This window comes from Thunnus thynnus, chromosome 15, assembly GCF_963924715.1.
Source record: "Thunnus thynnus chromosome 15, fThuThy2.1, whole genome shotgun sequence".
NCBI lineage: Eukaryota > Metazoa > Chordata > Actinopteri > Scombriformes > Scombridae > Thunnus > Thunnus thynnus.
The window spans coordinates 2,939,792-2,958,550 of NC_089531.1; the positions used below are offsets into that span (position 1 = coordinate 2,939,792).

Below are 18,759 nucleotides of genomic sequence, written 5' to 3' on the forward strand. Positions count from 1 at the left end.
ATATATCGTTTTGGTATCTGTGCTGAAATTCAGATATCACATTGACACCAATATTGACTCTATCTCATCGTTACGCAACTCTTCTTATGAATTAGTTCAAAAGTTCTGGTTACCCCTGATTCAGCAAACGCATTCCCATCATCTATTTAGTGCATAAACTAAACTAGCTACTACTATCTACTTTAATGGAAGCATGACTCGTTATGTATTTGTGTGTGTGTGTGTGTGTGTGTGTGTGTGTGTGTGTGTGTGTGTGTGTGTGTGTGTGTGTGTGTGTGTGTGTGTGCACCTTGTGAGGGGATGGTGTCCTCTGAGCAGCAGGGTGTGTTGGTCTGGCTGCTGTAGCCGCTGGAGCCCTGCAGTGAGTCTCTGCTGGATCCGTGGATGTCCAGCTGAAGGCCTCGGGCCAGGGCTCTGGCCAGCTCCTCATGGGCCTCCCGGTCCTCCTGCTTGGATCAACACACACACACACACACACACACACACACACAGTATATTATTAGTTTGTTTTGTCTGTGATTTGCTATTTGACAGCACCAAGATGCCTGAAATGTCACTCTACAGTCCATTTGGATTTGTTTTGCATCTCCTACCAGATGATGTCAAACCAATAACCCGAAGCTGTGTCCAGTCTAACAGCTGCCAATAGGTCATGTGACTTTTAACGGGTCCGTGTTTACCTAAATAGAACATGTCTTTTAAAAAAAACACCATCTGACCTTAGGCGATATCACAGAGGGGCTTCCTTTAACCCCTTGCGGCTCTTCTCCTGGTGTGGTGACATCAGTGCCGTGGTGGCTGCTGGGATCTGTAGTCTCTCTCCTGTCCTTGTTCCTCTTCAGGGTGTTGACCATGGGCTGGTCATACGGGCCCGGTTTAGCCCAGTCCTACACAGGAAGACACGACCCGAAACAACGCTGCTTTACTCTTTGCTGCTTTTCTCAGTTACAACTGTTAATGTAATCTGTTTTTTTTTTTTGAATTATTGGGCAGTTTAAGCTCCTGTGACTTTAGATTAGAATTTATTAATTTGACGTTTTATAGACTGAATGATTAGTCGCTTTAATCCATTGATTAAGACAAGATTAGAAAAAAGGACAAGCGTGTTAAGTTTGAAAACATCCAGCTGTGAAGCTATAATAAATAATAATAAATACACATCACATATTACTAGAGATCAGGTTAAATTAGCAGCTGAAAAATCCATATTATTCATCTGATAATATATGAACCACAAAAATAAGCTAACATTAGCATTTTGAAGCTGTAGCTAGCAAATATTTGGTATTTCTGCATAATTCACTAAAACAATAAACTGTTAACGTTGTTATAGACCAAACATCAGTGAAAACTTGGTTTAATAAAGTGCTTGGAATTTGAAAAATTAAATAAATTCTCAATGAAGGAGTAGTTTGATATTTTGGGAAATAAGCTTGTTTGCTGTCTTGCCAACAGTTAGATGAGAAGTTGGATACTTCGCTCAGATCTGTTTAGTAAATACGAAGTTACAGCCAGTAACTTGTTAGCTTAGCGTAGCGAAAAGGTTGTAACCGGGGAAACGGTTAGCTTGGCTCTATCCGAGGGTGTGCTGGACTGTTTCAGAGTTGGGAACAGTCACTTCCCGGAGTCTCCACTGGTGTTTTGGCAACTTCACAAAGATAACAAGACCCAAATAAAACCACAACAGTTTAACATTTCTGTTTGTATGGCTTAAACAAAAAAGATATGTTTTTATTAGTAATATTTAGAGGTTCTAGTCAGCAGATATTTTCAGCTTTAGACAGAACCAGGCGAGCTGTTTCTCCCTGCTTCCAGCCTTTTTGCTAAGCTAAGCTAACGGTAATCACCTGCTGGCTCGGGCTTCATGTTTAGCGTACAGACGTAAAGATCGGATTTACCTTTTCATCCAGCTCCTGGCAAGAAAGTGAATTAACATATTTCTCAGCATGTCAAAACTATTAGTTTTAACCAGTGTTATAGTAGTAGAGAGCTGAATGAGGAAGGCGTTCTGTGGAGGGTTCGTAGTGTTGTTAGTGTTGTTTTAAAGTCTGCTTGTGTGTTATGAAGCTGACAGACTGATGAGGACATGAGATGAAAGAAAACAGATGTTTGCTTTCAAGTTAGCTACAGAAAAGCCAAGAAGAAAGAAACTAAGACTGCATGCATGAACTTGAGAAAAGTTACTATAAAACAGAAAGCATTAAAAGTGAAGACAGGAGGAGGACATCGGGGAGACTGAGGATCAAACCTTCCAGGACGGGATTCTGGATGACGGGACCGTTCCGAGCCCCGAGGAGCAGAGGGGCGGGAAGTCTCCCGACAGGCCGGAGCCTGAACGAGACCACGGCCACATGGGAGAAACAGACGAATAGGAGGGCGAGGAGATGGGAGAGGTGGTGGTGGTGGTGGAGGAGGAGGAGGAGGAGGAGGAGGAGTAGGTGAAGTATGAAGGGTGGAGGTGGGTGTCCTGGGGCTGCAGTACCGCTCCGTGCAGACAGAGGGCAGCGTGATGGTCAAAACCATTTGACAACTGAAGGTGAATGAGTGAGGGAGAAACAAAAAATCAAAAATTAATGAAGACAAGACTGTTGAGGATGTGAAAACATAACGTACAGGAGTAAAAGATGCAACATGTAGCAGGAGACAACTTCTACAATCTGAATATAACGTCTTCAAACTGCAGCAGAAACCTTTAAAACACTTTAAACTGGTTTATTTGTGTAATTATTTAGTTTTATTGTCAGTTGTAGGGTTGATTACTGATAGCTGGTTGTGTTTCCCCATTGATTTGTGTTTCCTCTTAGCTTAAAGGTACCTTGCGGTGTTTAATGGACGACCCCTCCCAACCTGGACATAAACTTTGTGAAACCCTCCCCTCCAAAACCTCACACCACTACATGTTACATTAAGGTAAAAACCACATCTAACATGGTTTGCATATTCCCAGTCAATATATGTACCTCCCATTATCTTCAATATAAACTCTAACAGCTCCTTTCAGTTTAAAACACATTTTAATTGTAGATTTCTATTTTATATTTCTTGTTTTTATTGAGTTTTACTCACCAAAACACACTGTTTGTATCATTGAGATCTAATTTAACTGTTGACTGCATTTCTTACCTCGTAAAACATTTGCAAAGCCTTTTTCTTTAGAAGTGTTTTAAATCCTGTATTGTCAATGTTTACTAGCTTGCAGATTTCTTCTTCGCTGCCTTTGCTGGTGTTTTGCTGTATTTATTGGGGAAACTATTGGCAGGACTGTGTTTCATCTATTTTACTACTAGAGGACAAAAACTCACATGAGCTCCACTTTGATGCTGAAAAATCTCCTATTAAACATTTTATTTTTCTCATTTTTTTCTGTTAGCAAAGAACAATATAGAAAACATTAAAGCAGCATAACTGTCGGCAGATTATATCAACTAATATTAAACCCATAAAGGCGAAAATGAAGCTGCAGCTGGTTTCTGTGTTCAAATACTAATGAGAACAAAAAGAAATGTAAATAATGTAAGAAGTGATGTTTGTTTAATTATGATGCTTAAAAGCTTCATGTTGCACCTTTAAACACGTGACGACAAAAACAGACCGACCCAAAAACCTAACAGTGTGTGTGTGTGTGTGTGTGTGTGTGTGTGTGTGTGTGTGTGTGTGTGTGTGTGTGTGTTCATGTGTTGATGTTCACCTGTTGCAGCCCAGAAGGGGGCTCATGGTGTGAGGGTGAGGAAGAGGTGGAGGAAGAAGAGGAAGGCTCATCATTGACAGACTGAGAGGATAAAGGAGACACACACGACTACAGCAGAGCCATGCAGAGAGCGCGCACGCACACACACACACACACACACACACACACACACACACACACACACACACACAGTCAGCCGTTTGCAGGATGCAAGAAAACAGACAAAAAGACAGAAACACACAGACAGAAGAAAGCAGAAAGCCTGTTACGACTACACAGATAAATAACCACAACGTCATCCTGTAATTCAGTCCAGCAGAGTGATGCAGAAGCAGAAGAATCAGCGAGATTTACAAAACAACAGACAAAGCAGCTGTTGCAGCACATAGAGGTGATCAATGAAGCAGAAGCAGGTTCAGCAGGTGAAATGAGAAGCTGAAGGTTGTGAGAACCAGACACAATACAACACATCATTTCATAAACACACAACATTCATCCACAAATATAAATATACAGACAGATTGTGTGTAATAAGATAATTGTTCAGTCAGTAAAACAGTAAAATTGACTGATGTTTTTAAGCAAAATGTCGTATTTTGCTCAATTTTTGCCAAGAATTATTTTAATAAGATTATCAAGGTATCACATGTTGGAATGAAATTCAGCACTGAAGCATTTATTCTAATATTATTCTAAAACACTTTAAGAGCCTTTAATTCGTATTTGTAAACATATATAAACAGTTAATAAATGGTTTATAACACTTTAATATAGTTATAAGCAGATATATGTTTATTAATGCTTTTGTCAGCAGCTATAACTATAAGTAGAGACTTGCTGTATAATCAGATGAATGAATTACATAGAACACAGATGTAATAAAATATCCTATAAGTTATAATTGCTGACAAATATTGTACATTAATAAACATTTAAAAATCACCTTTTAGCTGCTGAGAACTACATTTTAGTGTGTTATAAACCATTTATTGAATGTTTATATGGTGCTTATAAATGCTAAATTGGGGAAATAATAGATCAGAACCTAATAGATGCTTCTTCTTTGTCAAGTCTGATGTTTTTGGGAAGTTTTCCTCTTTTTTTTTAGAGCTTTATGTGTTTTAGAATTTTGTACGTCTCACTTTTCAAGGTCTAAAACAACAATGAATCATCTCAATGATGGAAGATTTAGTTCAGTCCTCATACTGGGTAAGAATCGGTTTTAGTGTCCAGTTTAGGTTCAGATTAGACTAAAACCTGAAGTTAAACATGTATCTGTGATGGTTGAAGTTAAGGTCAGAGGTGAAGAAGCACATTATGTCTCCAGCAGGGTTGAGATTATAATTACAGTATCTTCTCAAGATTAGAAGAACAAATAAGATGAAACATGAACACCATCAATCATGAAGATGATAAGAGGCTCAAGAGATGATGACTGGAAAGATCAATATGTAACCAAATTACAATCACAGTGTTAATTAAGGTGAAGTATTTATTAAAATTAATGTCTATGCAACAATTATCAGCTAAAGTTCAGGCTGTTTTAGGGACGAGATGAAGTTAAAATCATGTAGGAGGCTTCCTACATAAGATATAATACTGATATAATACTGATATTGATATACTGGAGAATGATACTCATAACATAAATACACATTTTTGATAAGATTTCCTTAAATTATGACCATGAAATGAACTAGACAGGATGTTTATAGTTGAAGAATAAGCTCTTGAATGCCCATCGCATGTGAACCTCACCTCTATATGGCTGATTTATCATAATATAAGATGTTTTTAGCATTAATTAAACTAAATGAGACTTTTTTTCCCCCATTCTGGCGTCTGGCTTCACAAGACCTTGTGTTAGCTGGAGTGACTCAGCAAACACACACACACACACACACACACACACACACACACACATACACACACACACACTCAGATGAGCAGCTGCTTGAAGCTAATGAATGAACGGCATCACAGGTAGAAGGAGGATCAGAATATAACGTCTTCATCCCGGTTTTGTTTCCCTCTTTTCTCAGTCAAACTTCATAAACTCAACTGTGTGTACCTGCGAGGTTTCTGGAGGCATGGGTGAAGGGGATTTGGACTGAAAGGCATCCTGGGAGATGAAGCCGGAGTCGTGGGAGGAGACGGAGGAGAGGCGGGCCGGCGTCTGCTGAGGGAGCGCCGAGGAGGAGGAAGAGGAGGCTCGGTAACGGAAATGCGAGGTGGGCGAGTGACAGTGGGAGCCGCTGGAGCGAGAGTCGCTGCTGTTCACGCTGTTCAGGCTGCTGTAGGACGGAGAGAGGAAGAGGAGGAAGAGGAGGAAGAGGAGAGACGAACAAGACGTCACAGAGAAGTTCCCAGGACATCATATCTACATTAAAGGAATAGTTCAACTTTTTTTTTTTTCTACTACCGTAGATAAGAGGATTGATGCCGCTCTCATGTCTGTAAATATAAAAGCTGGTTAGCTTAGCTTAGCTTAGCATGAAGATTGGACACAGAGGGGAAACGTTTGGCCTGTCTCTAACTGAAGGTAACAACAAGTTGTGGTTTTATGGTGGGAGAGACAGTCTGTCACATAACACCCCTACAACCACAAACTGACATCTTTACACTTTGAGTTTTTGTAAAGACAAACATGATATGACAAGTTAATCGATGAGCTTTACAGGTTCTGGTAACCTTCATGTAGAAAGAGTCAGGACAGATGTTTCCCTCTTGTTTCCTGTTTTTATTCTAAGCTGAGTTAAACGGCTTCAGCAGACAGATATGAGAGTCAATCATCTCATGTAACTCTCTGCAAGACTGTAAATAAGTGTATTTCTCAAATCTCTCAACTATTCCTTTAACTCTACTGAAACATCAGAGTAACAGCTGGTTAAATTGATCCATGTGAAGTGCAAAGTGTGTCTACTGTGTGCAGGTATCATTTGAAAATGTTCACTATCAGTGAAAACAATGCACTATTCATCTTTTACTTTAGTTTGGTAAACAAACATGTTTTCACCTTTTTTTAATTTAACAAAACATGTAAAAACTGTTTAATGCATCAATGTTAAATGTTAAATAAAGAACTTGTGCTTGAGTTATAATAGTTTTGATTTATGACCAACGAGAGTAAACAGAACTAAGAATCTGACTGGATAGATGAGACTTGATAGTTTTTGATGCTCAGGTTTAATATTCCAGCCTGAATCTTTGTTCCTCTGAATCTTGTGAGCAAAGTTTTCAGGACATTTAAGGTCTGAAAAAGAATCGACTGAGTCCAAACGGTTCACAGCGGTGGAGTTTTACTTTGATTTTTAAGAGAAATTTCACAAATGTTTCAAAACAACCACCATATTTTTCCAATAAAAAATTCAGATGCAAAGTCTTTAAACCCAAACCGATGCTGCCAGACCACAAAGAACTTGACTAAACCAGTTTCTTCAAGGCTGGACCAGAAACCCAAAAATTCACTGCTATCATTAAGAACTATTAAAATATTCCTGCTCAGATGCAATCCAGAGGTAGAAAAGCAGCAAAATAATCAGTTGTTGCTCTTCTCAGAGAACAGAAATACTTTTTCCTCTTTAAAGAACCTGATTTCTATCAGAAATATTGATTAAACTAATCAATAAGAGCAAGTCAGTAATCTGCAGTTCCACTGTTGAGCCACAGGGAGGCAGCAGAGCGACAGGCAGGATAAAAGACTACATGTATCAGCCCTTTAGCTTGATGATTAGCACTTTGCTGTGGCCATGGTAACCAACCTGCACATGCTTGACTTCCTGGATACGGTGGTGCTCGGCGACGAGGGTGGGGTTTGGTAGGACCAGGTGCACTCTGAGCCCTTCAGGTCTACGATTACCTGGAGAGAAAGAAAGTTGAGTTCAATGATTTTCTGAGAAAATAAAACAAAACCTTGGAATGAAATTATGAGGTAAAAACCACCGTCTGCAGTCTGGATCAGCAGACAGCTTCTGTGTTCTCAGATGAAAACATTTTTTTGGGTTGAGTTTGGGTTTCTGGGGAAGTTTTATTGGCCTCAGACTACGCCAGGAAATGGATCAGTGCTGCTGTATCTCAGGGTCTTTTTTAATGAGGGAAACATGTTGCGGTTAACCGTCAATTTAATGGTCAATTTGCTTTCCAACCCTCACCTACGATTCAGGAGTTCAGCCAGAATAATGAAGCTGCGGTTGAAAATGAGCTTCCTCGGCAGCGTGTCTGGGCTCCGTCGAGATCAGGACCTCGTATATCCTGAAGGACGCTGAGTTAGAACTGTTGCTGAGCCAGTTGTGGTTCATTATGTAAATCGATATACTTGTCTTGTATACTTTGTGTTACTGTTTCTACAATAACACAACTCGTCAATTCAAAGATTTATTTCTCAGATGTCTTTGAAAGCCTCACAGAGAAAATAGTCCCTGCCTGCATCTTTACTGTAACTTCACATTAACTTCAACAAAGAGGAAGTTGACAAAGTGTTTCCTCTCTAAGTCTCACTGTAATTTCATAGTATACTAAAATATATCTGAAAGCAACAGGAGGCTCAAAAGGTGAATATTTTAAAATGTAGGATAGTTTGAAACAAGGTTGGCAGTGATGTTTAAGTGATTTGTAGATAACAGTAAATACATTCAGTCCAGCCAGTAAGTAGAAAGAACTGTGTTTAATAGCCGAGTGTCCAATTACTTTTGAACTCTTGCAATTTAGCCCAATTCAGTGTTAAACTACACTATAAAAAAAAAAAAAGAAATTTACTGTATTATTTTACAGTTTTTTTGTTTTTTCTACATTAAGTGTAAATACCATAAAAACACAGTAAATTATTTTTATTAAATATATTCACCATAAAATAAAGGCTGTAATCTGTAAATTAAAATATTATAGTTTTTTTTTTTTTTAACAGGATTATTCAATTAATGGTCTTGAATGTTAAATTACATTGAATTCTATGTAAAAATACAAAAAATACACATCCTATTACTGAATGTAAAATTAAGGCAACTTTATGTTTCTTTACAGCAAAACTTTAAATTTAATGTAAAAAAAAAAAAAAAATATATATATATATATATATATATATATATATATATATATATATATATATATATAAAAATGGTAGAAAGTCAGTTTGCGTCAAATAACAGAATTTTTTTAAAAAAAATACAGATTTTACTGTAGACATTTTCTGCATTTTTACAGTCCAACTATTGTTAAATAAAAATAAAAATTTATTATAAAATATTGCTAGAATGTCTGTCCAATATCTCCCACACAGTACTTTCTATACTGATGTAAACTGACTCAAATTAAAGCTGAGTCTTGACACTTTAATCCAATGTTTCATCCACTATTTTCAGGTTCAAGTTACTTTATTTGTACATGTAGGTAAATTTGTTCTGCAGCAGACAGGAACAGACAAACATGATAAAGTGCTCAAGGCTTTCAGGAAAGAGAGGAATAACAATAAAAAAGACTAAAATACATAATCACTAGAATAAATAAGGTAAAATACAAAGTAAAAATAAATAAATAAATGTTTCTGCAGCATCTGTGGAACGTTGCTGCATCTTGTTCATCTGACTGACGGCTGCTGGAACAAAGCTATTTTTATACGGCTTTGTTCTCCACCTTGGAACCATAAAGCTCCGTCCGGAGGGCAGAAGCTGGAATTCACTGTGCCAAGGATTTAAAGTCGAGCTGCAACCGTCTGGTGTTAAACTGTGACTCACTTTTTTATTTCAAACTGAATGTGCTGAAGAACAGAACCTGAAGAACTGTAAGTAAATATGTAGTGTGGTTCTCGAAAAAAGGCTTCTTTTCATTTGACCAAATAAGTGAAATAATTACGGACACACAGGTCTGTGTTGTACCTGCTCGCTGGAGGCAGGAAGCTTGTGTGGGTCCATGGTTAGTGTCTTCAAGTCATCGGTCAGAGTCTGCAGGTGTGTGATCTCCCCCAGCATGGACATCTCCTCCTCCTGACACACACACACACACACACACACACACACACACATCAACAGGCCCTTAAATCTGCATTCAGCCATGTTTTGCATGTTTGGAACATACACCGAGCATGCAGATAGACAGAGAAGTCATGACATAATGCAGAAGTGGTGTGAGAACTTTCTTGATATCGTCTGACTTTTGCTGACCTCCATCAGTGAGGAGGTTTTATAACCTTACAGATCTACAGGCAGGTGTTTTTGTCTGAAGTGTTGCCACATTTCACAGAGCTGCTGCTGCTGCTGCTGCTGCTGCTGCTGCTGCTTCGACTAGTTTTCTATCACTCCTAAAAACCTCTGATGTCATTTTTTCTAATCTGACGTTTGGATGTGTCACCGACCACGACAGACGTGAACGTGAAGAACCACTCAGCAACAGTAAGACGACTAACTGGAAGACATCAGTATCATTTACAGGATGTGTCAAAACAGATTATAATACTGTATAAACTCTATAAGAAGACTGAGTGAATCCTCATCAGTTATCCAATGAGAGCTCGACACAGTGATGATCAGCCTCTAAATGATGATGATGATGATGAACCTCCGGCACAAACAACATGAATCATACACAGCAAAAATATCCCATAGTCACCATATTCCATGTATTTTATGTATTTTATGTATTTTAAATTACAATTACAAGCTAGTCTAGGCTATAAATGTTGTGGTATGTAGCATTAGGTCATATTATATAGGCTTGCTTGTCCCTATACAAATAAACATTAAGTGATAAATACAAATAAGGATATAATGAAAAATCTGGGTAAATATTTTAAACTGTTAATACAATTAAGAACAGCAAAACTTCCTTGGCTGAAAACTTCTGAGATGTTAATGTTTTATTTATCTTATTAATACCAATAAATGAAGAAAAGTCCATCAGTGAATGTTTGTCTCATGTCTCCCTTCAGTTTCATCAACATATGTTTTATTATCAGCTGATCATGTAGCCGTTTATATTTACAGTCTCACTTCTAACTGGATAAATTAAACTTTCTGTGTTTCTGATTAATTAGCGATTGACGCAACTCCCAATTAGATTTAAACAGCTTTGAACTCATATGTAGTTCTGTATGTGAAACAGCTTTGACAGCCTTGTCCTCAGTAATCATTTGTTTTATTATTAAAAACATCCGGCTGTTTGAAAGATTACTGACCACGACGGGCCGCAGCATTGAGACGAAGCAGCAGAACCGACTCCTCTCCTCCACCAGCGCCTTCCTCACCGCCTGCTTCTCCGTCTCCTCCAGCAGCAGATATTTATCGCTGACGTCCTGCATGGCGCTGTCCAGCTGTGGCTGGATGTCTCCGCGGCCTGGACACACACATAAAAACTAAGAGCATGTGCTGCCATGGATACACGGAAAGTTATTAGACAGCAGCTGCAAATGTCACAATGAATTGAAAGTACAGATTATAAATAGGGCTGCAGCTTATTATTATTATTATTATTATTATTATTTATTCATTATTGGCTCATCTGCAGATTATTTTCACAATTTACTGATTATTTGTTGCATCTAAAAAAATGTCAGAAAATACTATAAATGCCTGAAATAACTTCCCAGAACCCAAACTGACTTTTAAATGACTTGTTTTGTCTGAATAATACTTCAAATTGCAAATATATGAAGACAAATCTTCACATTTGAGAAGCTTTTTGGTATTTTTGCATCAAAATAAACATTTGTTGCAGATTAATTTTCTGCAATTTGAAAAATAGATAAATCAAGTAATCAGCTGTGTGACCACTGAGTCTAGTTTACATTATTCATTTTTAATTGGGTGTTTGTGATGTGCTGTTGTGTGTAGTTTTGTATTTTGTAGGGTGTGTTCTGTGTGTTTTTTGTTTGTTTGTTTGTTTTGTTTTGCTTTGTACTGTTTGTTGTTGTGTTGTTGTTTGTTTTGATTGTGGAGGACTACGGATGCAAATTAGCTTCGAGCTAACCGCGGCGCAGTGCATCTTTAATGTTTTTAAAACTGCACATTGTCCCAATCAATCAATCAAATTAATCAATTTCAGTTCTGCTCACAAGCAGCAGACACATTTTTTAGTAAAAAAACCTTTTTGTTCAGTGTTTCTGAACTGCAGATCACTAAGAGTCTCAAATGACAATAACAACAAAGATAATTTAATGCTCATCATAGAATAAACTTTTAAAAGTGTTGATGAGAATAAAACAAGGACTAGTTTCATAAAAAAGGTTGTAAAATGTCCAATAAAAAAAGCTACGACACACAAAAACAATGAGAAAATAATATAAATAGATGCCAGAAAAAGTTCCTGAAAGCAAATCTGTCAATGTACAAATTTAGTCAGTTATGTCTCATCTTCACTGACAAAGACATAATCTTTAAACTGAAGATAATCCAGATACAGTATAAGAGCTGACAGACAGATTATCAACCAGCAGTGAAAACGTCACTTCACTTTCACTAAACTCTTTATTGACGAAGGGAAAAGCCTGTTTCTGAAACTGCAAACAATAGTTAAGAGCCTCCGACGAGCCATTAAAGCACATTATAGAATTAAAAGAGTTTTCTCTCCTTCAGGCTGGAAACTGAATCACTGAAACACACCAAACATTATCAGAAGGGTTATTAATTATCTTAAGACCTCTGCTTACAGAATACTCACATTTAGCTGCACTTGTGAAACTCTGAAGTGTTTCATAAGAGGATTCTGTTATATTTTAAGCTCTGATGGTTTACTTTGTGATATAGGAAGGTTTTCCCTGCTTCATTACTGTATATGAGACTAAACATGTCATCACCAGTTTAAAAGGTTTGCAGCTACTGTACAGCACGACGTCTTTTACAGCTGTGTGTGTGTAGACTCAGTAACGACGCCGTAACCTGAACACACAACTACAAATCTAGTTAAAGAAATAAGATAAAACCGTCCTTTAATTCTACTTCTTATTTTAAAGCTTCTCAATTTGTCAAGTCTGTCTTAAAACAACAGACAGATGCTCGAATAAACATTATACAACATATTTAGCCTGATGAAAGACTTTTCATGTCTTAATGCTGAAGATGTTTATTGAAAGCAGTCGGCCAAGTGGAGAACCAAAAACAGTAAACACCAGAGTGTTTTGCTCCGATGCTGTCTGTGTCTCTGAGTCCTCGTCTTTATCAGCCTACAATATGAAAAATTAGTCCGTCTGGTTCGCTAGTTTCTAAACAAGGGAGCGTTTAAGTCATGTAATTTCAGCAGTTTTGGTTCGAGCGTCTGACTGTGTTGTTTAGGGAAGCTTCCTCTGACCTTGGTAACCATGGAGATGCTGATATACCCTCTATCAGACAGGTTTCTGCCTTCCCCAAAACATCACAGACAGCTGACGTCTCGAGGAGAAGACATCTTAATCTCTGATTAAGAATTACAGTGTGACTCAAAGCCGAGTTTGACCCAATGTGACCTCTAAAGATGGAAAATTCCATAACAGTACTGACCATCAGAAGATCTCTTCTACAGTCGTCCTTCTGAGAAAATGTATCTAAATGTTTGTGTGAAGCTAATATGAAGCTTCAGTTGTCCACATGAGTCAAATCAAGTAGATATCTTTAAATGTTACAGAGTTTTCAGCTCAAAAATCCCTTTTTGTTACTATTCTCAGCAGGGAAACACAAAGAAGGGTTTTCTTTACCAGTAATGTTAAAAGATTAACTCAAACTGCTGAAGCTTCAGATAAACATTTAAATACATTTTGCGGATTTTGTCTCCCATCACTTCCATTATAAACACATTCATCAGGTTTCTTCTACTGGTCAGTATGATTATGCAGATATTCATCTCCTGTCTTCTCTTGGACCTTCATGGACTTTATATTCTATATTTTTCAACAAACAGTCAACAAATCCAACAGAAAAACACCAAAACCAACAATTAATCGATTCACTAACAAGTACAAAGTAGGGATGTGCAGAGAGCCCAGTATATGTATATGTATTTGTATTTGTATTTGTTGAGGCAGCAAAATTATTTGTATTCGAATAAAAGTGGAAAGAGGTTTAAAAATCCTATTGTTGTTTTTATTACACTTATAATTTTAGAAAATTAAAGATGAAATTAAAGCGATGTCCAAATTAGGAAATGCGCGTCATGTAGCAGGTGGATGTGACTCCCCTCGTTGAGACCTGCTGATAGACGTCACAGCGGAGCAGAGGAGAGACACTGAGATAGCGACTATAACTGACCCGCTCGCTGGAATTTGACATGTTTTGTTTTTTTTCTTCCCAAAAACAAATAATTTTAAAAATATTTGTATGAAACAAATATTCATAAAAACCCCACTATTTGTGCTTTGCCGAATAATGTATTTATATTCGGGCACACCCCCAGCACAGAGCTCCACTGTTGTCAAAAAATTGTGCCAGAAATACTCACTAAAGCGCCAAATGTGTATTAATCCGCCAATGAAAATAGTCCCCAAAAAATGCACCATTTCCTCCAGTTTGAGTAACGTTTGCTAAACACTACAGTGCCCAGATGTTTTAGGGAATTACTGAGCCTTTTTTAATGAAACTATTGTATATATTTGAGGGCATTTTTAAAGGTTTATGTCTTCAGTGGGAACCAGTGGAACCAGCTCGGGACTGAAATGTTGTTTGTGTCCAATCAGATCATATTTAACAAGCTGGAAATTAATTAACTAATCATTTCCATCTTCTGTTTCTTTGTTCTTCGAGTGTTTTGAGGATTTACTTTTTTCTCGATCATTTGGTAATCTCATCTTCTGTACTTCAGGACAGACATAAACATGTAATTAAAGTTCTTCATTCCTCCAGTGAGATCCGAGGCCGGCTGCTGCTTGTGGTCGGGCTGATAGATGAGAGCTCGCTCTCTCTCTCTCTCTCTCTCTCTCTCTCTCTCTCACTGAACTTTTCCAGGCGAGAGTCTCTTCGGTGATAAAGAGAGGAAGGAGACGGCTCAAGAGTTGCTTCAAGGGACGGGAATGTTATTTCTGGTTTCCCGCAGAATTCAAGCAACACGGCGCCAGAGGCAGAAGAAGATCACTCTCCTCTGTTTGTGTCTCTTTTTCCTTTATTCTCCTCTTTTTTTTTGTTCTCAATCTTGTTTTTCTCAGTTTTATTCTGAGTTTCTGACTTTATCTTTTTTTTTCCCCATTTCTCTCTCTCCATCTTATCACATTCAGAGGTATGCAAAGATCATTTCTGATTTCTCTTTTTATACACGCTACATGGCCTAAAGTATGTGGACACCAGGGATCTTGGGTTTATACAGTTCCAGTGCAAAAGAATTCTTAAAACTACAAAATAAAGTGATAGTTTAGACAATAATGTGCTTCCATCTTTGTGTCAACAGCTTGAGGAAGCCTCGTTCTTGTTTCAACATGACAACGGTGCACAAAATCTGTGTGTGTTCTTTTTGTTTGTTTCGATTGTTTGCCCAGCTGCTTTTAATTTATCTGTTGTTTATTCAGTTGAAGTAGAACAGCTTTCTATGACTACAATATTCATATTTGCTCAGCAGATACTGCTGTGTGAGTGTTTATGCATTACTGCTTTTTCTTTATTGTCAATAAATCTCATGTTTGGATCCAAACCATCAATGAACTGATCTACTAACAAGTATTGTGTTTGTGTATCCAAAGCCTGATATATCTTCTTCTGATCATGTTTTCAGTCTCAGGAGAGTAGTTCTGTGTAAAGCAGACGCCACATGTCATCCAGTGCAACAATGTGGCTCATTAACATGTTTTTAATAGTTTGTTGGCCTTGAAAATGCAGAGTATAGCTCAACTTTAAAAAGGTTTATACACCATTAACCTCCAACATCAGTGAAACTCACTAATGCTCTTGTAGCACATGTGTGTAGTGTTCAGTTGTCCACATACTTTTGGCCACGTAGTGTATGTTATGAGCTTGGTCACGTTAGTTTGCTTAGAAACGGCTCCAAAGACTAATAACAGCATCATGTTTTCAGTCTCAGGAGAGTAGTTCTGTGTAAGGCAGACGCTACTGAGCATGTGCAGGAACATGGTTCTGTTTACAGCTTCATTAACTTGTTGTGCTACATATCAAAACCTCTTGACTTTAGAAAAATATAGTAAATCACCAGAGTTATCTTTTAAACTTACAAGTGAGTATAAAACAAGAAATCCTCCAAATGAAACTCCAGATACGTGGTTCGATCATGTGACTCATTATGGGGCAGTAATCAGCAGGACGACATCATCTGTCTGTACTTTCCAAAAACCGTTACACATCAGATAAAACGATCACTTCGTTAAGGTCAGAGAAACATGTGGGGGGTTAAAGTTAGGCCGCCTTCATCGTCATGGCTACAGTAATAACTTCTTGCGACATGTTATGTTATTTCCAGGTGCGGACTTGGTGTAATCTGAAGATTAAACAGGAAGTGACATCATGGCAACTGATCATGTTTTCAGTCTCAGGAGAGTAGTTCTGTGTACAGAAGATGCCACATGTCATCCAGTGCAACAATGAGGCTCATTAACATGTTTTTAATAGTTTGTTGGCCTTGAAAATGCAGAATATAGCTCAACTTTAAAAAGGTTTATACACCATTAACCTCCACCATCAGTGAAACTCACTAATGCTCTTGTAGCACACGTGTGTAGTGTTCAGTTGTCCACATACTTTTGGCCATGTAGTGTATGTTTCTCATGTACCACCTCTATTTCTCTTTCTCCTTTTCCCTCCATCTCTCATTACATTCATTCCAACTCAGTAGACTTTTCCTTTTATTTTCCTTCATTTCACTCTCTCTCTCTCTTCCTCTCTGATTACATTCATTTCATTCCAACACAAAGTCTTTGAAACTCGTTCTCTCTCTCTTTTCTTCTCTCGTGACATTCATACCACTGCGGAGGGAGTTTCCTCTCCTGCAGTAATAACAGGCGAGGAGGGCGACTCGACCACATCTGAGGTTGCTCTCGGGGTCAATCCCGGGTCTTGTTTATTTTGTCTTAAAGGCTCAATTTAAAGCTGGAAGCTTTCCGTGTCCTTTTGTCAGCAGGAACAACAAGCTCATGTTTCCAATCCAGCTCAGTATCAGGCCAAAGCGTGTAATACACCTGCTGTTCCACTAGAGGACACACATGTATACTCAAGGCCAACAAATCCATCTAGCAGCCGTAGTTATTATGACCCTGAGTGACACAGTTCAGATGTCGTCTATATAAGGAGGAGGCCGGTCGGGTGGATGGTTAGATGGATAGATGGTAAAAAGTGAATTTAGCTGCAGGAGACTGCTGTTCACTTCCTGTTTCCAACCACAAGTTGGGACGGTTTTTTAACAGGACTAGATCAAAACTTTATATATGGCTGGACTGTGTGTAAAACTCTAGAGAGCTTTTAATTTGAAAATGATACAGGAAGTTGCGGCACCAACAAATGGTGTAACTTCATCACTCAGTCACGGACTTTATAGCGTTTATAGGGCTGACCCCGCTGTTGAAGTCTAACCATAAACAGTAACAAGGATTGCTGTGGTGTTTACTGTTGCCATGACGACAAAAGGTTACCTAATTTTAAGGATGTAACTTTGACTTCATACCAACATGTTTCAAGTGATGTTTCATTTTAACCCAAACCCTGATCTTTCACTAAACCTAACCAAGAGGTTTTGAGAGTTATTACAAAAACACTGTTGACGCCTGCTTACATCATAGGCGCCGCTGTAGCCTACTCTGTCGCTAATGTTGAAGCTGTAAAATGGTGGAGAAATTGTTTTGAGCACCACACAATCCCTGCGAAATGACTCGTTTCACTATCAGAATTTGATCCATTCGGTCCGATAAGATTTGGAAAGTCTAGAAGAGCTGCAGGATTAAATTATTTTATCTCCATTCAAGTTAGCAGAGAGCTAACTGGAAGTTAGCCGTCTCAGCTAACAGAGAACTCTAGTGCACATGCTCACTGTGACATGTGTTAAACGCTTTGGTGATACCGGGTTGTTCCAATCATAATAAGACTCACTTCAGTATGATGATCCAGACTGGATATACTTGTTTCTGAGGGCAGAAGACTTGTTACTTCTGGTTCTTTACAGAAGATCAAAGCAACACAACTGATACCCCGACAGTCTCTGGAGCTGTCAGTCACTCTGAATGTGATGGATTATTGTGACAAGTTTCAGGCTGGTTGACACATTATTCTGTGTTGTGTGTGTTACGCTGTTATGATATTGTATAACTTAAATGATTAGTCAATTAATTGATTAGTCAATTACTGGATAAACAGAAAATTTAATTACAATTTTAATGAATCGTTTAAGCCATTTATCAAGAACAAATGCTAAATATGTTTTGGTTCCAGATTGTCAAATATGAAACTTTTTTTTCTGCATGTTTCTGTTTTATATAATTGTAAATTATCATAAAATTTGGGACTTTTGGACTGTTGGTCAACAAAACAAACAATTCGTCACATTGAGCCCCATGAACTTGTGATGGACATTTGCCAATATTTCCTGCAGGATCTGGGAAATTGTGATGGAATTTTTCAAACAACAAAAACATTAAAAAATAATTAATGGAGAAAATTATCAGCAGATTAATGGACAATGAAAATAATCGTTAGTCGTGGTTCATTTCATGGCCGCCAGTTTTAATTTAAGTTTTGTTTTACAGAAATATTGTTATGACGGACGTCTCTGAACACCTCATAAGCCTTGGTTACTGTTGCTATGCAGAAGAAACCAGTTACAGGTGTGAATCAGTGGCCCAGAATACAAAAGTGAAATGATTTAATCTGCAGATTGTGTTTTTGTGTTGTCAGTTTTCTCAAAAACGACACAGTTATGCAACAATTTTAAGCTCAATGATTGGATGTTTCCTACCGAAGTGCACCTTGGGAGTCGTGGTTAACTCCTACCTTGAGTTTTTTATGTCCACAGACTCGTTCAAGCGGCTTTTTTGTCAAAGAACCAGATATTTTCTAACACAGTTGTTCATCTTTTGTACTGATGATTCGACCTGCTCCAGCTGTGAGTCACGTAACGTCGTCTATGGGAAAAAATTATTGGGGATTTTGTACATCCGGCAACCAGGAGCGACCAAAATAGCTTGTCCCATT

General features: G+C 38.0%; 1 protein-coding gene and 2 long non-coding RNA genes across 9 annotated transcripts in view; 2 read left to right on the top strand and 1 right to left on the bottom strand.

Moving 5' to 3' along the window:
- The window catches only part of LOC137198199 (protein MTSS 1-like), a 79,866-nt gene that overhangs the window by 8,221 nt on the left and 52,886 nt on the right, over nt 1-18,759 (bottom strand). For 3 of the 6 annotated variants that reach the window (XM_067611866.1, XM_067611870.1, XM_067611869.1), the window contains 7 exons: nt 10,854-11,011; nt 9,559-9,666; nt 7,450-7,547; nt 5,760-5,982; nt 2,249-2,530; nt 720-887; nt 290-449 (listed from right to left, as the gene is read on the bottom strand). In XM_067611866.1, the coding sequence (XP_067467967.1) occupies nt 290-449; nt 720-887; nt 2,249-2,530; nt 5,760-5,982; nt 7,450-7,547; nt 9,559-9,666; nt 10,854-11,011 (1,197 nt within the window). The remainder of the gene's footprint in view (nt 1-289; nt 450-719; nt 888-2,248; nt 2,531-5,759; nt 5,983-7,449; nt 7,548-9,558; nt 9,667-10,853; nt 11,012-18,759) is intronic. The other 3 variants (XM_067611868.1, XM_067611871.1, XM_067611872.1) reach the window with 3 other exon arrangements.
- LOC137198203 (uncharacterized) lies at nt 2,463-5,816 on the top strand. 2 transcript variants are annotated; one of them, XR_010931605.1, is made up of 3 exons: nt 2,463-2,910; nt 3,698-4,110; nt 5,731-5,816. It is a non-coding gene; the product is annotated as an uncharacterized lncRNA (long non-coding RNA). The 2 variants fall into 2 exon arrangements; XR_010931604.1 differs by lacking the exon at nt 5,731-5,816 and having other exon boundaries at nt 3,698-5,511.
- LOC137198204 (uncharacterized) lies at nt 5,973-6,789 on the top strand. Its single transcript, XR_010931606.1, has 2 exons — nt 5,973-6,230; nt 6,361-6,789. It is a non-coding gene; the product is annotated as an uncharacterized lncRNA (long non-coding RNA).